This window comes from Coturnix japonica, unplaced genomic scaffold (genome assembly GCF_054131305.1).
Source record: "Coturnix japonica strain WE unplaced genomic scaffold, WE-NBRP24 Scf046, whole genome shotgun sequence".
Classification (NCBI taxonomy): domain Eukaryota; kingdom Metazoa; phylum Chordata; class Aves; order Galliformes; family Phasianidae; genus Coturnix; species Coturnix japonica.
In genome coordinates, this window is record NW_028188949.1 from 1,660,402 (window position 1) to 1,681,446 (window position 21,045).

Below are 21,045 nucleotides of genomic sequence, written 5' to 3' on the forward strand. Positions count from 1 at the left end.
ACTGTTACCAAATACCAGTCCAAGCCTATCTCAGGCTGGGAACAATTATTCATGCTTACTTCAGAGGTAATTCATTTATCATTTAATAGCTAATAATAGCAATTTAAACAGCAGTAGGAAGGGATGAGATGAAAAGAGCAAATGGCAGAAAAAGGAATCACAGAAGGACTGCATGCTATCATATCGAAGGTTATTCAAATTACTGTACACGTACAGATCTGACTGGAGTACCGATAATGAACTTGTATATATCCAGCAGAACAAATGGGCTCTGCATTGCCCTTTCTGTGAGGCACATTGCTACTGCCTGGTATTAGACATTTTCGTATTGATTAGGAGCATCTGTATTTCTGTGGTACAGTCCTTTTCCCTTAAAATCGTACTTGAAATGTGGAAGTCATTGGGTCCCTTCACATGCTGGGATAAAAATTTACTTCTAAAGCAATCAACATTAATTTATGAAGTTATGAAATATCTCCCAAAAGACTGGATTATGAGGGATATGCACTTCCGTCTGAGGTGATCTTTATAGACCAGGATAGTGCTGACACTGGAACGGGATAGAGTCTTTCCTAGAAGTCACAAAGGATAATGAGAGGATTGATATGTTTAGACTTACAGTCATTTTGAATGCAGCCAGATGCGACAATTTTGGGTTGACCATGGATCAGGTGTTTAAGAGGCAGTGTTAGGACACTCCATATAACATTATTGCAGAGCTAGGTGGTGAAGGCTTTACCACACATCAGTCCTGCACAGCATTGATGGCGGCAGGGTTACGTGTGCTGCTACTGTTTAAAACATTAGTGTTTAAAATGGATGTCTTCTGTCGTGGGCAAAATATGATAGAAGGAGCTGCATCCTCAGTGAAACCATCAGTGGGATCCACGTTTTCCTCAGGTCAGAATTTTATATGTATTTAAGTTTCTCAGGCAATAAGAGCAAAGGAAAGCATTGTGGTTCTGATACAGTGATGCTCATCAGCACACTGTGTCCCCATCTCTCTGTTCTTTCTCTGCAGAGGGAACACATGAGATTTGTGCTTTCGAGGCAAACAGCTTATTGCAGGTTTTGGTCTGATGCCCAGCCTGCAAATGAGAGTCTGACCAGGCCACTTGTACTGTGGTGACAGTATACAGCTGCTATCTAGGAGCATATCAAAAATCTTAGCAAGACAAATGAGAGACTGAACAGTTATAGGGATAGAAAAAGACAGATAAATTCATAATTAAAGCTGTCGAGTTGCAGTAAAAGGAACATTTAACTTGGAACGAAAGTGGGTGGGCGAACAAAGTGTCGTATTTGGAGGTGAAAGTTGGCACTTGAACAGCATTTTTAAAGTACTCCAAAGCCACCTCCACTGACATCTCAGCTCTATTGTATATTCTGTCAGAGGCTCTGGCTGTGCAGTGTATTGTGGCTGTGACTCATGCGCAGCCCCTGCTGCTTGCTGCCATATGAGATATTAGAGAGACAGACATGGCAGGAGTATTGTGTGAGACTGAGGTAAATACGTGCAGGTTGGTGTTTTTAGACCCAGCACACACATGTACATGGACATATATGCATAGAGGCATAAACATGTAAGCCAGCTGCTGTAGCCTGTGGCGATTCATTATATCGTCTCAGAAACAGTGGGGGTTTATTAAGATGTATAAGCTAAATGAGATATTAGCAGGAAGAATTTGTGAGAATTTGGCTGGAGCTGGGCCTGCAAAGATGTGATGATAAGATCATGTGATGTTAATACTTCATACGGATCTTCACAGAGGGTTGGAACTTGATGATCCTTGAGGTCCCTTTCAACCTGAGTATGGTTCTGTGAATACTTAACATCTGAAGAACACACACACACAAAAATAAAGCCTAAAATCTCAAATCCAATTCCCATGAATACTGGGGGAGTTCACTCACAAGATGAAGACCTGTGCCATTTTGGCCACGGCCAGTCTGTAGATAACAGTAGTTCAGGCTGAGCAAAGACAACATGCCAAGCACTGGCCACCACCAGAGCAGGAAGGAGAAGCAGGGTCTGTACACTGTAAGAGGATAGAAGAAAAAACAGCTGTTTCCAGCTATTAGAGCGTGTTCTTTCCATGTTTCTTCCCTGATGCAGTCGGAGTCCCTTGCTGAATATGTCTCTCAATCCTGCATCCATTTCTTCTTGGTAAAACTTGTGTTTTTCGGATGGATGTGAAGCTAATTTCTGGAAGGATGAGTTTCATTTTTAAAGTAACAGAAGCAGGCTTTGTGTGGTTACGCTTTCAAGTACATCCTTAACCATTTAAAAGTGCATTACCAGCAGTGTTATTTATGGTATCTTATTACCTGTTAAACTATAATGGCTTCCTATTAAGCATTAACAATTAGTTACTACCTTAAATCCCTCTTTCAAAAAAGAGTTAGAGGAATTGGAGCTTGGAGGGAGAGTAAGCAATGGAAGAAACTAAATTCAAGAAGAGCTATCAGGGCAGTATCATTAGAAATAAGGAATAAAGGGAGGAATAGAAAGCATCTATTCCTGTCTATTCTGTCTATTCCTGTGTAATCTGTTTGTTCTGTCTGGGCTGCTCAACAAGTTTTTACATTACACTGTGTACTTCGGAATTGTTTCTGAAGATGCCATTCTACAGTATCTTCCATAAAGCATCAGCATCTCATTAAAAGATAAAAGTCCAAGGTATTCAAATAGCAAGCAAACTCCCAGTATCAAACAACAAAACAGTGTTTGATCTCCTTTGAACTGCAGGGGGCAGCCAAGAATTTGGGTATTGCTACCTGGATTTGTCTTGTCAGGCTTTCCATCGCATTAATACTTATTTTTCATTGTAACACACAACCTGTATTTTCATCTGTGAAGATGTGAATCATGAGACAGGATCCATTGTACGATGTTCAGCCAGTCAGGAGTCCTTCCTGACAGTGCCCAGCATTAGAGATTTCAGAGAGATGCAAGAAATTGCCATCGTGGACAATTACAAACTATTCCCACCATATGGGGGAATGCCTTTCTATCTTCAGACAGTTATTTATTTATACTTGGAAATGTGAGAAATTATAGCCTTTCCAAGTAATTATAATAACAATAATCCTTTCTAATGAAATGTTCCAATGTTCTTATTTTCTGTACGAGTGGTTAATGCTTTTTGAGTCTATCAGTTGAGTTTCATAGATCAGCTGTGTGTTGCTCAGAAAATGTTTCCTCTCTTCAGCTGCGCTTTCACCTTTGCAAATGCATTTTTGTCCTCTGCTGTAAGAGAGAATAATTGGGAGCGCCCAAATTGCCAGTTATTTTGTAAACAATGATTGTCTCTCTTGTGCATCTGGTCACGAAAGACACTCATATTTTTTAGCCTTCCTATTGCTCTAATGACTTTAATCACCTTCTCTGGAACCGTCCTTATTTATCTACTCAGACATACAATCTGATTTTTGGGTGGTCCAGTATGGACTCAGTAATCTCTATGGGTCCCTTCCAAATTGGGTTGTTCTGTGATTCTATGTGTTATCCTTTAACATGTAGGAAGACAGGAATTCAGGATGGCTTCGATAGAGAAAGCAGAGCATTTCTTAAAATAAGTTTTGTAATATTTTCCATCCTGTTGTCTGTAGGTCTTGCAGTTTATTGTTTTCAGGAAGGATGGAGGTTCCTGGATTAATCAGCCTTATCATCACCTGATTTGATGAATGTGTTGGAGAAACCATTTTATCTTTAAGTAATAATCTTGGAAGATTGCTGGCCACAAAGAGGGGTTGTGAAGGAAACCAGAGTCTCTCAGGTGGGAATGCATGCCCGTAAGAAATGATGTCACTTTTTATATTTAGATCTTTTAGATTTCAGCATTATGTCTGACTTGAAGACGGTTCTCACCTAATTAGTCCAGAAAGGATGAAATGGAAAAGAGAGAGTTGAGTGGATGAGGATGTCATGCTGGCAGCTTGTGGGCAGCACAGGAGCAGTGAATAAGATAGAGGGTCCCCATAAGAAGCTGGGACCTAAGATCCCTCCCTGCTTTCATGGAAGTGAAAAACTGCCTTAATTTCAAGAATTTTCTGTATATACATATATATATATATTATTTTTTCATGGAGATACAAAGAATGGATTAGGCTGAAAAATTAGTTGGGTCCTTTGACAATATGTCTGAGATGTCTTTGCCATTTTCAAGGAGCAGATTGGAGACATAAGATGCAGAAGCAAAGCTTGTGTTCACTTTTCTCTCTCTCTCTCTTTAAAATCATACCCAGGTTCTTTTTGTGCAAATGTACTACTCAGGATCAAAGCCTCTGCTCCAAGTGGAGGAAGTCCCTGGAGAGCAAGGCCTGAAAGCTAAGCCTCTAATACTGCTGCTGCTGGCCATACACCAGGTACTGCTTGGGAAATCTAGTCATGCATGACCCAGCACCTGGAGATAGAGAGAAACTGGGAGCAGTGTACTCAGCATCCCTGCATAACTTCTGATCTTTGTTCTCTTTGCTAGCTCATGTCCTTCTTTTGGTCGTGGTCCATCAGGAGTTTATTCCCAGCAGTGTCAGATATCTGAAAGACTCTTCTGTAATGCAGCATCCACTGATTCCTTAGGCTTCTCAGAAGTGTAGTTTCTGTCATATGGACTGGGGTTTATCAGAAAGTGGATAATGGATGGGCTCACTACAGGTCTCTGCTTATTTTGGTGTATTTTTCCTCATTTCTGGCATTTCCATCTCCTTACTGAGTGGCTCTAAGTTAACGGCTGTTGGGGAAGGATCAATAGAAAGATGCTCTCTGCAACATCTGAGATTATTTCCCCTGCAGGTATGACAGGAACAGCCTTGCAAGCAGGATACTTCTTTGCCTTGTGGTGCTTTCCTGCCTCTCTTGTGAGGTGCTGGGTTTGCATGCTAAGAAAGCCACAGTTAGCACAGCTTAAACAAGATGACTCTCAAGAAGCAGTGTCCTTGATCCCTCATTAAAAATGTCCTTGACACGTTGTGCCATCAGAAGGAAGGTTTGCGATGCTGATCACCGGCAGCGTTTCTTCTCCTATGGATGTTATACAGCCTCAGAACATTTTGTTTAATTCATGGGAGAAGGAAGCTCTTTGGGTTTTGCTTCTCTTTACTTTTCTTTTTCTTTTTTTAATGCTTCCCTGAAGGCTGCATGAGAGCTATGGGGGTAGGAACGCAATTGCGGGAAGGTAACCTTTCCCATCCCTCAGCCTCTCAAGAGATGCATGCAACAGCAAGATACATGTAAATCCATCAGAGCTGATAGTGTGGTTTAATGCTAACAGATGTAAAGCATTAAAGGAAATAAACAGCCTGGCCCTAAATGGGATCCAGAGGTATAAAGCTGCAGCCTTGTGCTCACTCCCCGTGTTATTCCAGGTAGTTATTAGTCGTTTAGCTTAACTAAGAAAATGTCAGCCTTACTGCTGCTTTCTGTCATGTCTGTACGCTGCTAACAGTAATGCAGGTTGATTTTGGTTTGTTGTTCTTTTATTAGTTTAAACAGCAGATTATGTTCGTTTTTCAGCAAAGAGGACTTCATTCTAAGACTTAGATGCTGAAAGAGTAACTGTTACCTCAGCAGACAGGTAAACAGGCCAAATTTCCTTCTATTTCCCAAGAGTGCTGGAGGCAGAGGTAGACAGAGAAGTCTGTGCATTCTCCAGTTAAGATCTTCTCTTCCACACCAGTAAAATATCTTTGGAAATATATGAGGGAGCCTTGGAACTTCAGGAATAACAAAACCCAGATCCCTGCTATGTTTCCCTCAACAGATTTTATCTTCTTGGTGTTTGGGCTTGGCTATTTATCTGATCCTTTACATCCGAATGACATTCCTATGCAGTGTGTAGCCTTGCTGTTCTTTCCTCTCTGTTAGATGTGTGGTTGATGTAACTGGGCAGAATTTTCAATTAATCGACAGCCTTTATTCCACCTTTTCTTACAGTAGTGGCATGATGTGCCTGCAGAATTTCCCTACTTCCTTCCACCTTACGTTGCTAGAAATCACTTGGCTCAGAAAATAAAAGCATGGAGCCATTTACCCTTGTTTAGTCCCCTACTGATGGGTCAGAAGTGGAGATTAATAGGGTAGGAAGTGTGTTTCTACTCTGCAGTCAGTAAAGGAAATTCACTGGAACTAAATTAATCATGAAACGGACACAAAGAGGAGAATAGATTAGCAGGGAATTAACTCATTAATTAGATTCATGCCGAAGTTCAGAAGAGGCTTTCCTTCAAGATAACAGCCGAGTTCAAAGATCAGCAAGGGCTGATCATGAGAGGCAGGCACACCGTTTTCCTTCTGAACTCTGTCAGGCTTTACCTTAGCCCAACATCTGGCTGGTTATTATAGGATATCAGACATATGGCTGGCAGGAATTCAGCAGCTGGCAAAGCCTAACCACTTAGTGCCCAGCGATGGAGGCTATTATCAGCCCTTTCAGCTCCCTGGGCTCTGGATCCTGGTGTTGGCGTGAATGCAGGAGCTCTCTCTGTTGTGCCACTTGGCTATTTTTAGAGCTCCATCACAAGTCCTTGTGTGAGCAGCAACAGCTTGTTGGAGAATGGGTTTATTTCCAGCGTTAGGGTGAGCAGAAACCAATACAAGCTTAAGATAGGTAAAGTGCTAAAGCACTTCATTGTGGTAGGGTAGAATAGGTAAATCATTGCATGTTTCTAAGGAGATGGGGTTTGGTTGCCGTCTTCTTACTGTTCTAATGGGACACTTCTCTACAGGGAAACTTATGAGAGAAGCAAAGAACTGTCTCTGCAGTTACTTCTGTGCTGCACAAAGCCCCTGCCAGCTCCCTTCAGGCTCTGTATGACCCCTTGCTGCTCACATGCCAGAAGGCCCCATTACTGAGTAGTGCATTGTAATAAATGCCACGCTGTTGCACGATGGAGCTGGTGAGAAGCATGGAGAGACTGATTTCTAACACACTCTTAATGAACTAACAAACCAGTGCTAAACACCGAGAGCAGATCCATGTGAGAAGGGCCCCCTGCCTTCTGACTTAAGCTTTCCCTCCCTTTGCTTTTGCTGCCTCACAGCATGGATGCAATCAAACCATATTCAGGAACATCTGAGCTGTGTATTTGCCACTTAGGACTTTCTGGGTAGTGAAGTTTCCACATTGTTTATTTAGAGTTAAGTGTTCTGCTGGGTCTCTTATCACTTTCAGTAAATAACAACTGTCCTCTAAATTCTTCAGGCTGATTACTGAGACTGACAATCTGTGTGTTTTGAGTTGCTGAGCTGTATTAATCTCTAATATACCCTGGTCTGTGGATGGAAAGGGTAATGTATTGAGGATGTCACAAGAGGTATAAGCCAAAGGACTTGGTCTTCTTGGGAATGTGAAGTGCTTTGGTTGTGACATGAATAAATCTCCCAGCAGTAGCAGTGCTATTTCTGTTGGGAATAAAGATGTAAGAGGAGTCTGTCTTTTAATCCAACTTGTTAGAGATTTTATAGCACCAGAGCTAATTCATTTCTAGAAAAGAGATTGCAGACGTTATTTTTACCTGCCTGTAGTTTGCCCTGATATAGTTTATTCCACTTGCTTAATGGTGGAGTTGATAAGAATCCCAACCCCAAAAGAAAAATCGTACTGCAATTATAAGTTAAATAAGGTATCATACTGGGGAGTGGAGATGAGGGTGGAAGAGAAGGCATAGTTTATGGCTGTAATCTGTTCTTTGTATTGTAGAGTCTAACCTTCCTATCAGTATGAGACCTGGAAACGTGTCTATTGAAACCCTACTGAATGACACCTACCTGCAGCCTTTGCTAAAATGCAGGTAGGAAAGTGAAAGGAGATATCAGGTCCATGGACTATATAAAATGCAATCCAGAATTTATGCTGAGATAATTCAGTCCTCTGTAATCCATACCAGACAAGTACTGACTTGTACTGTGAATGTGACCCAAGGCAACTGAAGACTTTACTGTGCTTTGGATCAGAACAGTTAAGAATGCAGAGTGCACATTCAGTCAACAAAACATTCCATCTTTGTGCTTTTAATACAGCAAAATGCTTTCCTGCTTCTTTTGTTTCCTTCCTTCAGTCACAACAAAGGAGTGTTATAAGTGGCCCCAGAGAAACAAAGCCTGGAATAGAAAAGGGATTTAGAGAGAAGAGATCAGATGAAATTGGTAAGAGAAAGAATTCCCAATACGATGTTCCCAGCTCAGCCTTCTGAAGGGAAGCCCTGTGCTCCTGATCTGTTATGATTCACTTGGCAGCTCTGCCCAGATGGCCTCTCCCCTTCATCTATACCTCTATAAACTAAGACCCAGCGATAACAGCCCTGCCAAACCTGGTTGCTGCTGATAAAATGTACACAGCTTTCAGTAATCTATTTGTTCCTAACGGCTCATCAATGAAAGCTCATTCTAATTCTGTTCATTTTGATCTTCTCTGGAGTTTCTGTGAGGAGGAGTGAGGTTGCAAGGAGTGACCTGTAATCCTCCTAGGTTTAACAGTACCATAGGCAAGTTTTATTCAAGCTTTCATTTTATACTGCCTGATTCCATTGGTGCATATTGATACAGGATTATACTTTCTCATCTTTTTGTTTTCTGACCTTACAGTGATTTGGTTTTAAATACTGCTGTGTCCAATAGCGATTGATTTTCCAGTCTTGGGTATCTTACCAACACATCTCATTCCCAATCAAAGTTGTCCTGTGCTGTTCTAGCAGAAGTGTCCTCTAAATGTCCTGTTACTCCTTTGCCTTTTCTCTGCCAGTTAATGTTGGAATTATTGTTCCTACATATTAGTTGTGGTCGCATAAAATTAATGAAGCTAATGGCTGGCGGTGACCTCCACCAGCCATCTTTTTTCTTCAACTTAGCTGCATCATTTCTGATAGGTTAGTCTAAGTTTTCTGTAGAGATCTCTAATATTGGGATTACCAGACTCTGTAAGTAATCTGTTCCAGCTCATACAACTCTCATGTTTAGAACTGTCTGTCTGTCTTAAGTCCTATCTTGCCATAGGAAGTCCTTGCCATATATATTCTTTGTCTTACCTAGACTAGCCATAGGAAGAAGCTTATTTGCTTTTCAGTGATGTCCTCTGGACCTTTTTCAGTTGTGCCAAGTCTCCCTGTGAATTGCTTCCTGAGTCTGGAAACAGAATTCTAACAGAGAGATTAACAGTGCAGAGAGAACAGATTAATTTGTGTGTCCTGCCAGCGTACAGGTTTTTTTTAATACCCAGCCAGAATTGTATCTGCACTTTGGTACATGAGTGGCTGGCTCACATGCAGCTTGCAGTCTTCAGCAGTGCAGAATGTTGTCGTTTTCCAGTAGAAATGCTACCTTGTCATTGCTCCTCGTTCATGTGTCTGTAGCATTGATTATTCCTGCCTGACTGTAGTAGCTTGTAGTTGACCCTATTGAATTGCAGTTGTTTACTTCAGGCTGCTTTTCCAGTTTGTCAAAATGATTTTGAATTCCAATGCAAACTTGTCTTACATTGGTTTCATCCACAAATCAAATTAACATACTTTCTATTTCATCTAAATCTTTAATAAAAATATTGGATTGTACCAATTCTGTGACCAGGTCCTGCAGAAGATCATTTAGAACAGCTATGCATTTTGACAGCGAGACTGAGAGCTACTTTCAGAGTACTTTTTCTAAGCAATTTTTATAAGAGCTGCTCTGAAAGTAAAGCCTCCTATTTTATTATGTTGGTTGAGGATGTCAGAGGCAGATGTTGGTGGTATGGCAGTAGAGTTTGAACCTTCCCACCAGGATCCCCTTCTGTTTTGTTGCTGTGTGATAAGTGGCAGCAGAGGCAAAATAGCGTCTGTCATGGAAGTGCACATGAAGCAGAGGAATGGAACTGAATTTCTCTGTGCAGAAAAAATGGCATCCATTGACGTTTGCTGGACATGTACAGTGACCAATCAGTGGATGTGAGTACAGTGAGGCAGTGAATGGTACATTTCAGCACTGGTGACAGTGATGTGAAAGACAAGCTGTGTTCCAGATGGCCATGCAGATTTTTTAAGTGCGACCTGCAGGCTCTTGTTCACTGCTGGTGAAAATGCATAGCTAATGCTAGCATCTGAGTTGAGAAATAGTGTTTAGTAGCTGAGAATTTACTCTATCAAGCAGTGTTATTGTGCTCTTTGTATCTACTGTGATGTCCGTGGAAATAAATAGGAGGCATTATTTTTGGAGCAACCTACAGATGTTCATCCTTCTATAGCTCATCTAAACCATGCTGCTTATCTGGCCTGAGAATTTAGTAAAGTTTTGGAAACTCTCTTGGCATCTCGTCCACTCTGTGTTGCTCTGACACCTTCTCACAGGGGTAAATTAGAATCATTAATAGTAATTTGTTCCTGACAAAGGTGTGTTGAATGATACCTATCTCTTCTAAGTTGTTCTAAACTGTTTCTTTCTTCTGAGGACCTGGAGTTAAGCTGACAGGTCTATCATTTTTCATCATCTCCCCCCCTTTTTTTTTCCTCTCTTCAAAAGAAGTCTGTACATTGTATCAGTTATCTGGTTCATCACCAGGCTTTCCTAAGTTCTAAAAACATAATCGTTAACAGCTTTGAGATTGATTGAGTCAGTCCCTTAGAAATGCAGTAGGAATATAGCAGATTCAGCTCATTCGGAGAGATCTAAGCTATGTATCTTCTCTACCCTATTACTTTTGTATTCTAGGCCTTTTTTTTTTTTTTTTTTACTTCTTTGTTAGTTCTTAACAACCTTAATTCATCACAGTTGACCTTTTTATGAAAACTGATGCAAAATCTCTCCTCACAACCTTATCAATAGGATTTGCTTCTCTGATGAGGAGCAAACTAGGACTTATTATGCAGCTTTTTGCTACTAATAAATTGAAAGAATTGCATCCTTTTCTGTGTGATATTTTTGCCAGACTCGTCTCACTTTGTGCCTTCATTTCTCCACCTTTATTCCTAGTTGTTCTTTCTGTACATTTGTACTCATTCATATTAATCTATTTAAATCTTTTTCTGCGTATTGATGACTGCGTTTACAGTCATCAAAGAGCTTGTGATATGATCGGGTTGGTCTCCTAACCCTTTGGATATATTTATTTGTAGTAACAGAATTAGTGTTTATATTCTTTATATATATATATTGACAGTTCTTAAGTCTCTTAGAAGAAAATTCTTAAGGATTCTTATTCATAAACCCACCCACCCCAATCTCCATTGAGTTGTGTGGAAGATTTTCATAAGGCCTTGCCCACTTGAACTTATGTTTTTGCATAAGTTTTGATGGAGCTCTTCCGTGGCATCACTTTTACTGGGGCCAAAATGGTTCTGAAATGTGTGTTGTCTTTCTCTTCCGACATTGCTTACAAGGAAAATACAAACTTGTTCTTTAATGCTAGCAAACTGCATGTCCTGTGCTGGGTTGACAGGGTCTTTAGAAGTAAGAAAAGCTGTTCGCTACCAGGGTTCACTGCTTCTAAAGGAAACAGAGTTCCTGCTAAGAGTCAGCTTTATGTGGAAATCATGCTTGTAGTCAAGCACATTACGACCACATTATTCTATCAAAATGTAGCTCAAACAAAAATTACGAATTTCATCACAGTTACGAAATGACAAGCAAAATCTTTTCTCATTTTTATCTAAAGACCTTGGCTTTATCTCTCAGCCTGCAAGTTCTGTTTCCCAAAGCATCATTTTCCTTTGAAGGTATTGACAGTAGATTTTGATCGAATGAAGGTATTAAAAGTAGATTGGAGATAAATTCCAGGTTGAAGCCTTCATTCATCCCATCCCTACTGAAGCTGCTGACCTGAGCCCACCAGACACCTCAGGCACCAGCCTGGACTCAATGTCTCTGCAGTGCAGCCCAGCCCAAGCACAGCCCGAGTGCCCCGACAGCAGCACCACCATGCAGGCTCAGGTCAGCATCACCGAGGAGAAGCTGAGCATCTCGCAGGGGGGCACAGAATCAGGACACGAGTCCCAGGCTCCGGGCAACAGCACAGGCTCTGATCAGCTCTCATGATTACAAGAGAGGATGAGTCCCATCTTTCCTCCAGACCTCACACCCCCTCCTTTCTCCTATTGAATAAAGGCACGCTCGTGCTCAATCAACGCCTTGACTGAATTCCGAGTTTTCATTCGCAGAGATTGGGATGAGTGCAAGAAACATCAAGGCAGCTCAGCTTACAACACTCTGGCTGTGGGGTTTGTGCGGCCGAGCTCTGGGTGTGTTCCCATTTTGCCTGACTTTGGGATGCCTGCAGCGAGAGCTCTGCTGCCGTTGTGTATGGCAGCAAATAGTCTCTAGCATCCTGGATGCTGCTCATGAAAACCCCAAGCTTCCTGGCTGTGGCTCTGTGATGCTTTTCAGGGCCTTTTGATGCTCTTTGTTGCCGTGGCTGCTCCCTAACACCTCTGTCCTCCCGCCGTGTCCATTCCTGGCTCTCACCTGTGAGCTGTCCCTGCAGATCATCTCTAGCCCTGCCATCATCGTGATGCGGCAGGAGGAGCTCGCCCTGACCAACATCAGGCAGTGCTGCCTGCCTCTCTCACTCTCTAGACCAAGTGTAACTACGCTGTCGTGGAGACAAATGCTTTCTGTCACATCCTCCATCCCCGCAGACATTTACCGGTAGGCGGCTCTTGCAGAAGAAGATTCAAGCAGCAGAACCTTTTGCTCAGCTACAGCACACAAATGCTACAAAAGCAGGAACAACCCGCAAGCTCTGGGTCTGTTTGTCTTGCACAGGCATGCACTAACTGCGTTTGATGGTACCCCCCATCCTTGATTTCCTTCCCTGCTTCTTGTCTGATGACGCTGCTGAGCCAGGAACAAGCTGCCCAGTGTGGCAGAGCATGGTGCAGAGCTGTGCTGGGACCTCCTCCCCTTCATCTGCTGCAGATCAGTGCCCCACACGTGCCATCGAGATGCTCTGGCACGGGATGTGCCTCCAACCCAAAGCTCCTTCCCACCTCCCAAGGAAAAACAAAGCAACCCAAGCATCTCCAGCAAAGCTGCCCAGCAGACAGCAGGGAATGCAAACAGCTTCTGGCTGCTCCCCTGCACTCCTGTCCTAAGTAATAGACCCCATGAGGACTGGCTGGGAAATCAGTGCATGACACATGTGAGTGTGCACAGGATTGTGCAAAGCAGTGGGGTTCCATGAGTTTGTGTGTGTGTGTATCTCGGCTGTTATGAAAGCATGGGAAGACTGCCTTACTGAGTCCCAGATAATTACTTATCCTCAAATGATTTTTCCTGGCCAAATTTAAAGCCTCTTACAGGTAATCGAGACCAACAGGCTGTTGTTGCACAATCAACAGGCACAATCTAGATGAATAGCTGAGGAAAATAAAGCATCATGCCAAGGGTACTAGATAAGTGAGCAGCTTGAGATCTGCACATTTATGTGATACTCATGGTCTTAGACAATATTTGCTTAGTGAGGTCACATAGAATGAAAGTAAAATAGAAGAAGTGCAATTGGTCTCAGTTCACACAGCTGGCTGGTTTGTCTCAGGCTAATCCTGAACTGCCTCAAGCGACTGCTTTGGGGCTCTACAGAACAGCAACTTCAGAGATCTCTTTCTATTACTAAGTGTTTGAAAGAGCAATTTGCTCTGTTAATTATCCATCATTTCTGTGCAGTCTGTTTTGTCAGACTTGTCTTTAGCTTCCAAGTTGTATGTGAAGAATTGTTTCCGTTGTAATGCACAATGAGCTAAAAATTGAGAGATGAAAATGTGAAGAGTTTTTCCAGCTTTGATTTCATGTCTGGAATTTTGGAACCCACTACTTGCAGTTGTTAATCTGTCCAATCTGGTCTGGTTTGGGATGCCCTCATCCTTCTTGAATCGCTCTGCTGTTAAAGGCGGAGCAATTCCTACAAGTGCCATGGCCCCACTGTTGTTCTAATTCTTATTTCTTTGTTTTCCACACGCTGCTTTTCAAGCCTCCTTTTTCTTTACAGTCAAAGTGAGAATTGCACTGTGAGGTGTCTGAACCTTGTTGTGCCTGTACATAAATAGAACAGCAGCAAAGCCTGACAGGTGACTGTGCTGACAGCTCTCGTAGCCAGTAACACGTAACTGTGCTAAATCCCTTGTGACGGCTTTGATTTCATTTTTGCCAGTGAGATCCTTGTAAAAGGAACTGCAGCAGTGTGATGAGCTAAGGTGAAGATGCTGGTTTTAGTAGTGCTCTAAGCTGAGTGGAAGGGCAATTGAATGAGGGTTATATGCTTTCTCTGGGACGATAAGGTTTTTTTTTCCTGAGGGAAAGAGCCAGCTTTTCATGGGCTATATGTGGGCTTTGGCAAGGGCAGACAATCCAGTCTGTCAGGAAGCCATTTGAGGTGCTTCAGGTTTGTAAGCTTGTCTTTTAGTTTTTCAGGCGGATATTTGGAGCATGGGTGTACTGCTGTATGCTCTGCTGTGTGGGTTTTCCCTTTGGATGATGACAATATGATGGCACTCTACAGGAGGATACCAGTGGGTATCAGTGGTGCTAGAATACACTGAGAAGGGAAATAGCTGAGCTTGACAAGAGGCCTTGCTTTTCGGATGGCAGAACATGCTGAGCTGTGGGTAGAAAGGCCTGTCTGCTGAATATTGTCCCTGTTTTTGCTGCTTTGTCTACCAGTATTTTGTGGATTTGGTTCTACGCTTGGTTGGCCTATGTGGCACTGTAGCCTAATTCTGTACCATGATAGCATACAGAATTTAAGGAGAAGTATTTTCTTGCCAATGGGCTGGATTTTTTTGTATCTGGTTCTTCAACTGGCTGCTCCCTATACTATCTGTAGTAAAAATATAGACACATCATTTGATTTCCCTGAAATGAATGTTCCTAAATGCCAGCTCTTCTCATGTCTACAAAGGTCAAAGTTCTGCATTTGCTATTAGAATTTCCTCTTCCAGAATCAGGAGGTAATGTAGGACCCCACAGATTGCCTTCAGAATCCAACAGTTAGTTCTGTTTCCTTTCTGAGTGCATAACAACCTGAGCACATGAATTGAATGACGTGGCTTTTTAGTCTGGTACAAACTCTGCTGTACACTGAAACTTGGTCCATTTGTAAGCAGGACTTTGTCCATCTCTGCAGGACAGCAGAAAACCCTTTGTGCTAATCATGATGCCAAGAAGCAGAATGTGGCAAATGGCAGATGATCCAACTGCTTCAGGTGTTCATTTCCTTAAAACTGTGAATAATTTTGGACTGAGAGTTTGTAAGCAGAACGGAGCTCTTAAAGCTGTCAGAGATTATTCCTGCACTGTTCAATTCTATCTGCCTGACATACACAGGATCTCAGAACTGCATTGCTTGAATTGGTGGAATTGGTGAACTGGGATGAGCAAGTTTTAGAACTTAGTCAGAGTGCTATAAAAAATGGATAATCTCATGAGTATTAAGGTACAGGATTGCTATTTCTGCACTGAATTTGTTTTTATTTTACATGGCTGTGATCTGAAAGTTGCTTGAAACGCAGGCACCTAGGCACTGTTGTGTAACTGAATTTCACACGATAGGTCCTGAAATATCCTGGAATCTAAAACTCTGACTTGTTTTAAGTCTGCTGCTTGAGTATAATCAGGGTCATAGTGTCTGTGTGCAGTGTTTCTTTCCCTGTAATGCTCCACATCATTTCATTTTGGGAATATTGAAGGAAATGGACTATGTGCCATAACTGTTGTTAGAACAAAGTATGTCTGGTGTGATCTTATGCATAGGTTCTGTAACTGCTCTTCACAGCTCAGGTGTTTGACCTTCCTTTTGGTGAAGTGATGAAATACTGCTGGTTTCTATTTGTGCTTCTAGGCACCTTGAAGCTCTTAGGAATAGAACAATTGTCTCCAGTTCTTTTCAATGATATCAGTAACAACTCGAGTGCTGCTGCCCACTAGGTAGACCCAAAGAAGCGGATTACAGTGAAACAACACACGAGCTGGACCTGCACGAGGATCACTTTCAAGACAGTGGCTCTGTTGCTTGAAGCCTATTTGCTTCTTCCTGCCGCCACTCTATTACCAAATATCAACAACCTTTCATGATTCAACTTGCAAACGTTTGACACTAAACCTTGTGTTTCTATGCCTTCCTAGGTGATTCGAGCCCTTGTCAACCCCAAAGATCCAAACCAAGTAGTGATGTGCAGTGTGTTTCCATCAATGGAGAGTTCTTATTAAGCACGAATCGCTGCAATTCAGATGACAGCCTTCCACATGGTAACAGTGATGGACACAAGGGGCTCATCCACGTTCATGCTCTCATATCTCCTGGCTCTGCTGAAGATGCTGACCTGAGCCTGCCAGACACAGCAGTCACCTGCCTGGATTGTGACCCAGCGCCTTTGCAGTGCTGCCCATCCCAAGCACAGCCCGAGTGCCCCAGCAGCAGCACCACCATGCAGGAGCAGGTCAGCACCAGTGAGGTGAAGCTGAGCATCTTAGATGGGGACTTAGAGTCAGGCTGCCAGTCCCAGGCACCAGGCAGCAGCACCAGCTCTGAGCCACTCTCATCTTGACAAGAGGGGTCCCATCTTCACCCCTGACCTCTCAAGCCCTCCTGTCTTTTATTGAATAAAGTCACTCATGCTCAATTATCGCCTTGACTGCATTCCGAGTCTTCATTCACAGGGATTGGGATGAATGCAACAAACAGCAAGGCAGCTCAGCTTGCAACACTCTGGCTGTGGGGTTCGTGCAGGCAGAGCTCTGGGTTCCCATTTTGCCTGGCTTTGGGATGTCTGCAGCAAGATCTCTACCATTTTGTATGGGAGCAAATAATCTCTAGCATCCAGGTTGCTGCTCATGATAATCCCAGTCTTCCTGGCTGTCACTTTGTGATACTTTTCAAAGCCTTCTGATACTCTTTGATGCCTTGGCTGCTCCCTAACACCTCTGTCCTCCTGCCATGTTGACTCACGTCTCCCACTTTTAAGCTGGCTTTGCAGATCATCTCCAGCCCTGTCATCATCACGCTGCAGCAGGAGGTGCCCACCTGGCCCAGTGTCTGGCAGTGCTGCTTGTTCTGCAGATGAGCAGCTGCCTCCTCATCTCTTCAGCTACAGTAGTTTTTCTCAGGGCAGTTAGATGCAGTCATGCTCCTCTGGATTTGGTGTGTTAAATCCATGCTGCATGGCAGCAGTCAGTGCAATACAAAGGTGTTCTGTGTGCCACAGCATTTCTCCAGGGGCTGCCAAAGGTAGAAGCACAACACAGCACCATCCTTCTGACAGTAATGTCTGTGAGTGTTAGACATGTGAGCACTGCATCATCCCCAGCGTGTCAGTGCTTTTCCACACCAACCTGACTCTCACACTCTGCACTGAATGTAACTCTGCTCTTGTGGAGACAAATGCTTTCTGTCACATCCTCCATCCCTGCAACCATTTGCCGGTAGGCAGCTCTTGCAGAAGAATCAAGCAGCAGAACCTTGTGCTCACCCTACAGCATGCAAATGCTATGAAAGCAGAAATAACCTGGCATGCTCTGGGTCTGCAAGGCTGCACAGATGGGAGAGGTAGATTGTGTTTTTGCAGTGGAAGTTTCCAGTATTTTCAGTACATAGTGTAGGCCCTAACTGAATGTATAACCCTCTTGTAAAACAGCTGTATAAGTAGTTTTTGCACCAAGAAAGTTGCTGAACAGAGTTAAGTTCAGACTGGGGGCATTCTGACATGGGTAGAATTGAGACAAGCACAAGATAAATACACAGGGTGGGTAGAGCCCAGCACAGGACAGAATGAATATACTGACTGTTGGAAACATTGCCCTTCTCTCTCTGCAGAAAAGTACAAGGCAAACCTAAAAACAAGAGGTTGGTAATTGACCTTATATGGAAATAAATCCTAGCAACAGTCTGGAGGAGTCTGTGAGCCTGAGATGCTCAACCAATGAGAGCCATGAGAGCATCACCTGCATTGGGTTTAGGGCACAGAACAGAATTGATTTCACTGACTGGTGTGCAGTTTCTCCCTTGCCAATAGGGGATGTGCGCGCAGTATTGCAATAATGAATAAGCACTGCTGCTATTGCTGCCATCTTTGCCTAACTAGAAATCTTTGACTTTGAGAGTTTCTCACACAAGGGGAGAGGGTAAGAAAGTAAAGAGGCACAGAAAACTAAGGGAAACTGCTCTTCTTTATCTTATCTATAAAAATTGATACAATTGATGCTGTCGTGATTTTTTAAAATTATTTTTAATTTTTACCCAATGTCGGTTAGATTGTTTTAAAATATCCACACACCAAAATCTGACTACCAAGCAAATGTAATGAAAATGAAATGAAGGTGAGTTAGCGGAAAGCACAAGGCCATATTATATTGGGCTCCAGCAAATTTACAGGCACTCACTGCACAAAGAGGTAGATCTGAGTTGCACATTATATGATTCCCACAAAGATTAAGGAAATCTGAAGCTTTCAATATATTTTTTTTATTCTTTTCTCATTTCATTTTTTAAACACCTGACCCAGACCCCAACCCTCACAGGAGCTGTAAAGATAACAGCATTAACCAGCAATGTAACTCTAATCCTAACCCTTACCCTGATTCTAAAATCGTCTCTAACTCCAAATGTAACAACAAAAATGATGCTAGAAGTTTGTAGCAAAAGGAACCTTTAACCTGATCATAATCCAAAAAACAATCATTAAGGTAACAATAATCTTTACCTTAAAAGTAATATTAATCAGAGCCCAGGTGATGCCTGCATCCAATCAGAAGCATGCTTTGTATTATTTAAGAGTTGTATTTTTTCCAATGAACTCTCTCTATTATCACGTTTATAAAGTAACAGAGTCTGTTCTTTTTCTCCTGACACTGTGCCTTACTCCTGACATCCCCTGGAAATGACCCAGATAGGGCACCATCAAAGTAATGCTAATAGTAATGTCAATCCTAAGGGTATCTCTAGCCTCAGTGTTAATGGGACGCTAACAACAATCCCAACAGCCTTAAACATTCTGGTGGTGTGAAAGAGGTGCTGCCTTGCACATGCTGGGCAGTCCCATTGCCTGTTAAATGCAGGCGGCAGCGTAGAAACATGATGCCCGTGGTCAGAATGCCCTGTGGCAGATCCTGGCACCGGAGAACTGACCGGAGAACCATGAGAGAACTGACAACAAATCACTCGACATCAGAACCGACCCAGTGGTTATTTACAAGCCTTGGGTGACCCAGACAGGATCTCAGAGTGGTGAATGTAGGTACAGAAGTTGTTACTACTCTGTTTTCTTCTAAAAGCTGCTCAGCTGCTTTGCGTTTCAGACCATCCCTGGCTTCACTGTGTGCATCTGTCCAATTGATACCAGGTGTTTCTTCATCTCGGAAGTTGAGGGGGGCGGGGGAGAGTGGAAACAGAAATCAATTCAATTACTCATTTATTTATTGACAGACATTCACGTTTGCTACGTTTGGAGAAGTTTTTATTTGTTTGCTGTGGTTTGTTTTTTTCTTTTTTTCTTTTTTTTTTCCCCCCTTCCCTCCTCTACCATCTTTGTGTTCTTCCCCTATAATCAAAAGAGAACGGATCCCCAGGGTTTGTCCCGCAGAGGTTCTTTCCGTGGTCTCTTCTGCCACCTGCTGGCCAATACACGGAACTGCCACTGTTGGGCGTTTGGTGCCGCAGGAAGCACAAAGCAGATCTGAGTTCTGACCGGTCTACGCAGCAAATCCGCCAATCTTTATTGTGATAAGCCCTCCACATGGCATTGCGCATGCACTCGAACACGCAACAGGCATAGATTTCTCCTAACTCCTTGAGGAGCAGGCAAGCAGAACAACTGAGCGCACCACTGCTTGTGATTGGGCCACCCCCATCATAGAGATGTGTGTTAGATCTTTTACCCACCCCTGGACTGGCCTTGTTGTTTAACGATAACCTCTGAAATCTGAGTTACTGGTTCTACCACCTGTAGTGTAGAATAGGTAGCCAATAAATGCTTTTCAACTGTGATGTATCTTTATTCTGCTCCATGCCAAACCTGTGACCAAAACCTCATAGGGGTTCACAAAGAACTCTGGCTCTGCCAGAGCCCCCATCCAGACCCTTCTTGAGTTACATTCATATCTAGTTTGGCTGAAAAGGTTGCACTATAAATACTCAGTGCTTGGGCCTGTTTAACAGATATTTTTTCCTGATTATGCTGTCCAGCGATCTTTTTAAACTGAACTCCTGCTCTAATCTGGTCTTTAAACATTGGTTGTCTCAAGACCCTAATGGGTCCAGACTGGATTACCTTAGGGGCTGGACGCCTAAGTCATGGCAGCAGATGGTTCTCTGACCTTTCCACCACCATTCAGAGACTGCATCTGGCTGCAGGCACTCTTGTCTCTCCATCAATTGGGCAGCCTGTTGTATTACAGCACCTGAGGGCCACTGGGGGGTTCAGTATGGATAACATAGACCCATCCTGATGTAAAGGTGATGGCTGTAGGATGAGATCCCTCGTTCCTGATGAAAAATTTATTGACTGGGCTCTCAAAATCATCTTCATAGATTGCCTCTTTCATGCCTAATTCTCTAATATAATTTTGTTAGTCCTCCATAGAGGACCACAGGCTGATATTTAATGGTATGTCATTCTTATTTGGCCATGTTATATGACACACAACCATAAATCATTCACTGATCAAATGGCTATCCTCATTATGTTGGACAGAACATACAGTCTTTGCCTGAGGGCAGGGTGAGTAGTAATGGATGTCAGTTTTGAAATTTCCAGTCCGTTCACCACAGCGCTTTCTGCCTCCATGTCCCATAACCAGAGCAGCTATGCTGGCATGCTCTCTTGGTTTCTGTCTAAACCACTGTACTATATCCATCAGTTCAGCTGCTGTATTATGGGCAGCAAGGTTTGGGGGGTTGGACACTGGTCAGGGCACTCCCACCAGCCTATCCTGCATTATTTTTTTTTCATTTTAGGGTTACAATCAGTCAGATCTCAAATAGATCTAGTCCAAATGGAACCTCAAAATCTGACCTTTTAGTGCCTTCATTTACAGAGTCCATTTTATACAGATTCCCTTGTACAGGTTCCCCATGGTCTTCCAGAGAGTTGTTA

General features: G+C 42.9%; 1 protein-coding gene across 1 annotated transcript in view; it reads left to right on the forward strand.

The window, feature by feature from the left end:
• Window positions 1-16,578, forward strand: part of LOC146752345 (cytosolic carboxypeptidase 4-like) — a 93,869-nt gene extending 77,291 nt beyond the window's left edge. Inside the window, exon 6 of the mRNA XM_085532025.1 lies at window positions 16,082-16,578. Coding sequence (XP_085388151.1) covers window positions 16,082-16,085 — 4 coding nt within the window. The 3' untranslated portion in view covers window positions 16,086-16,578. The remainder of the gene's footprint in view (window positions 1-16,081) is intronic.
• The last annotated feature ends 4,467 nt before the right edge of the window (window positions 16,579-21,045 follow it).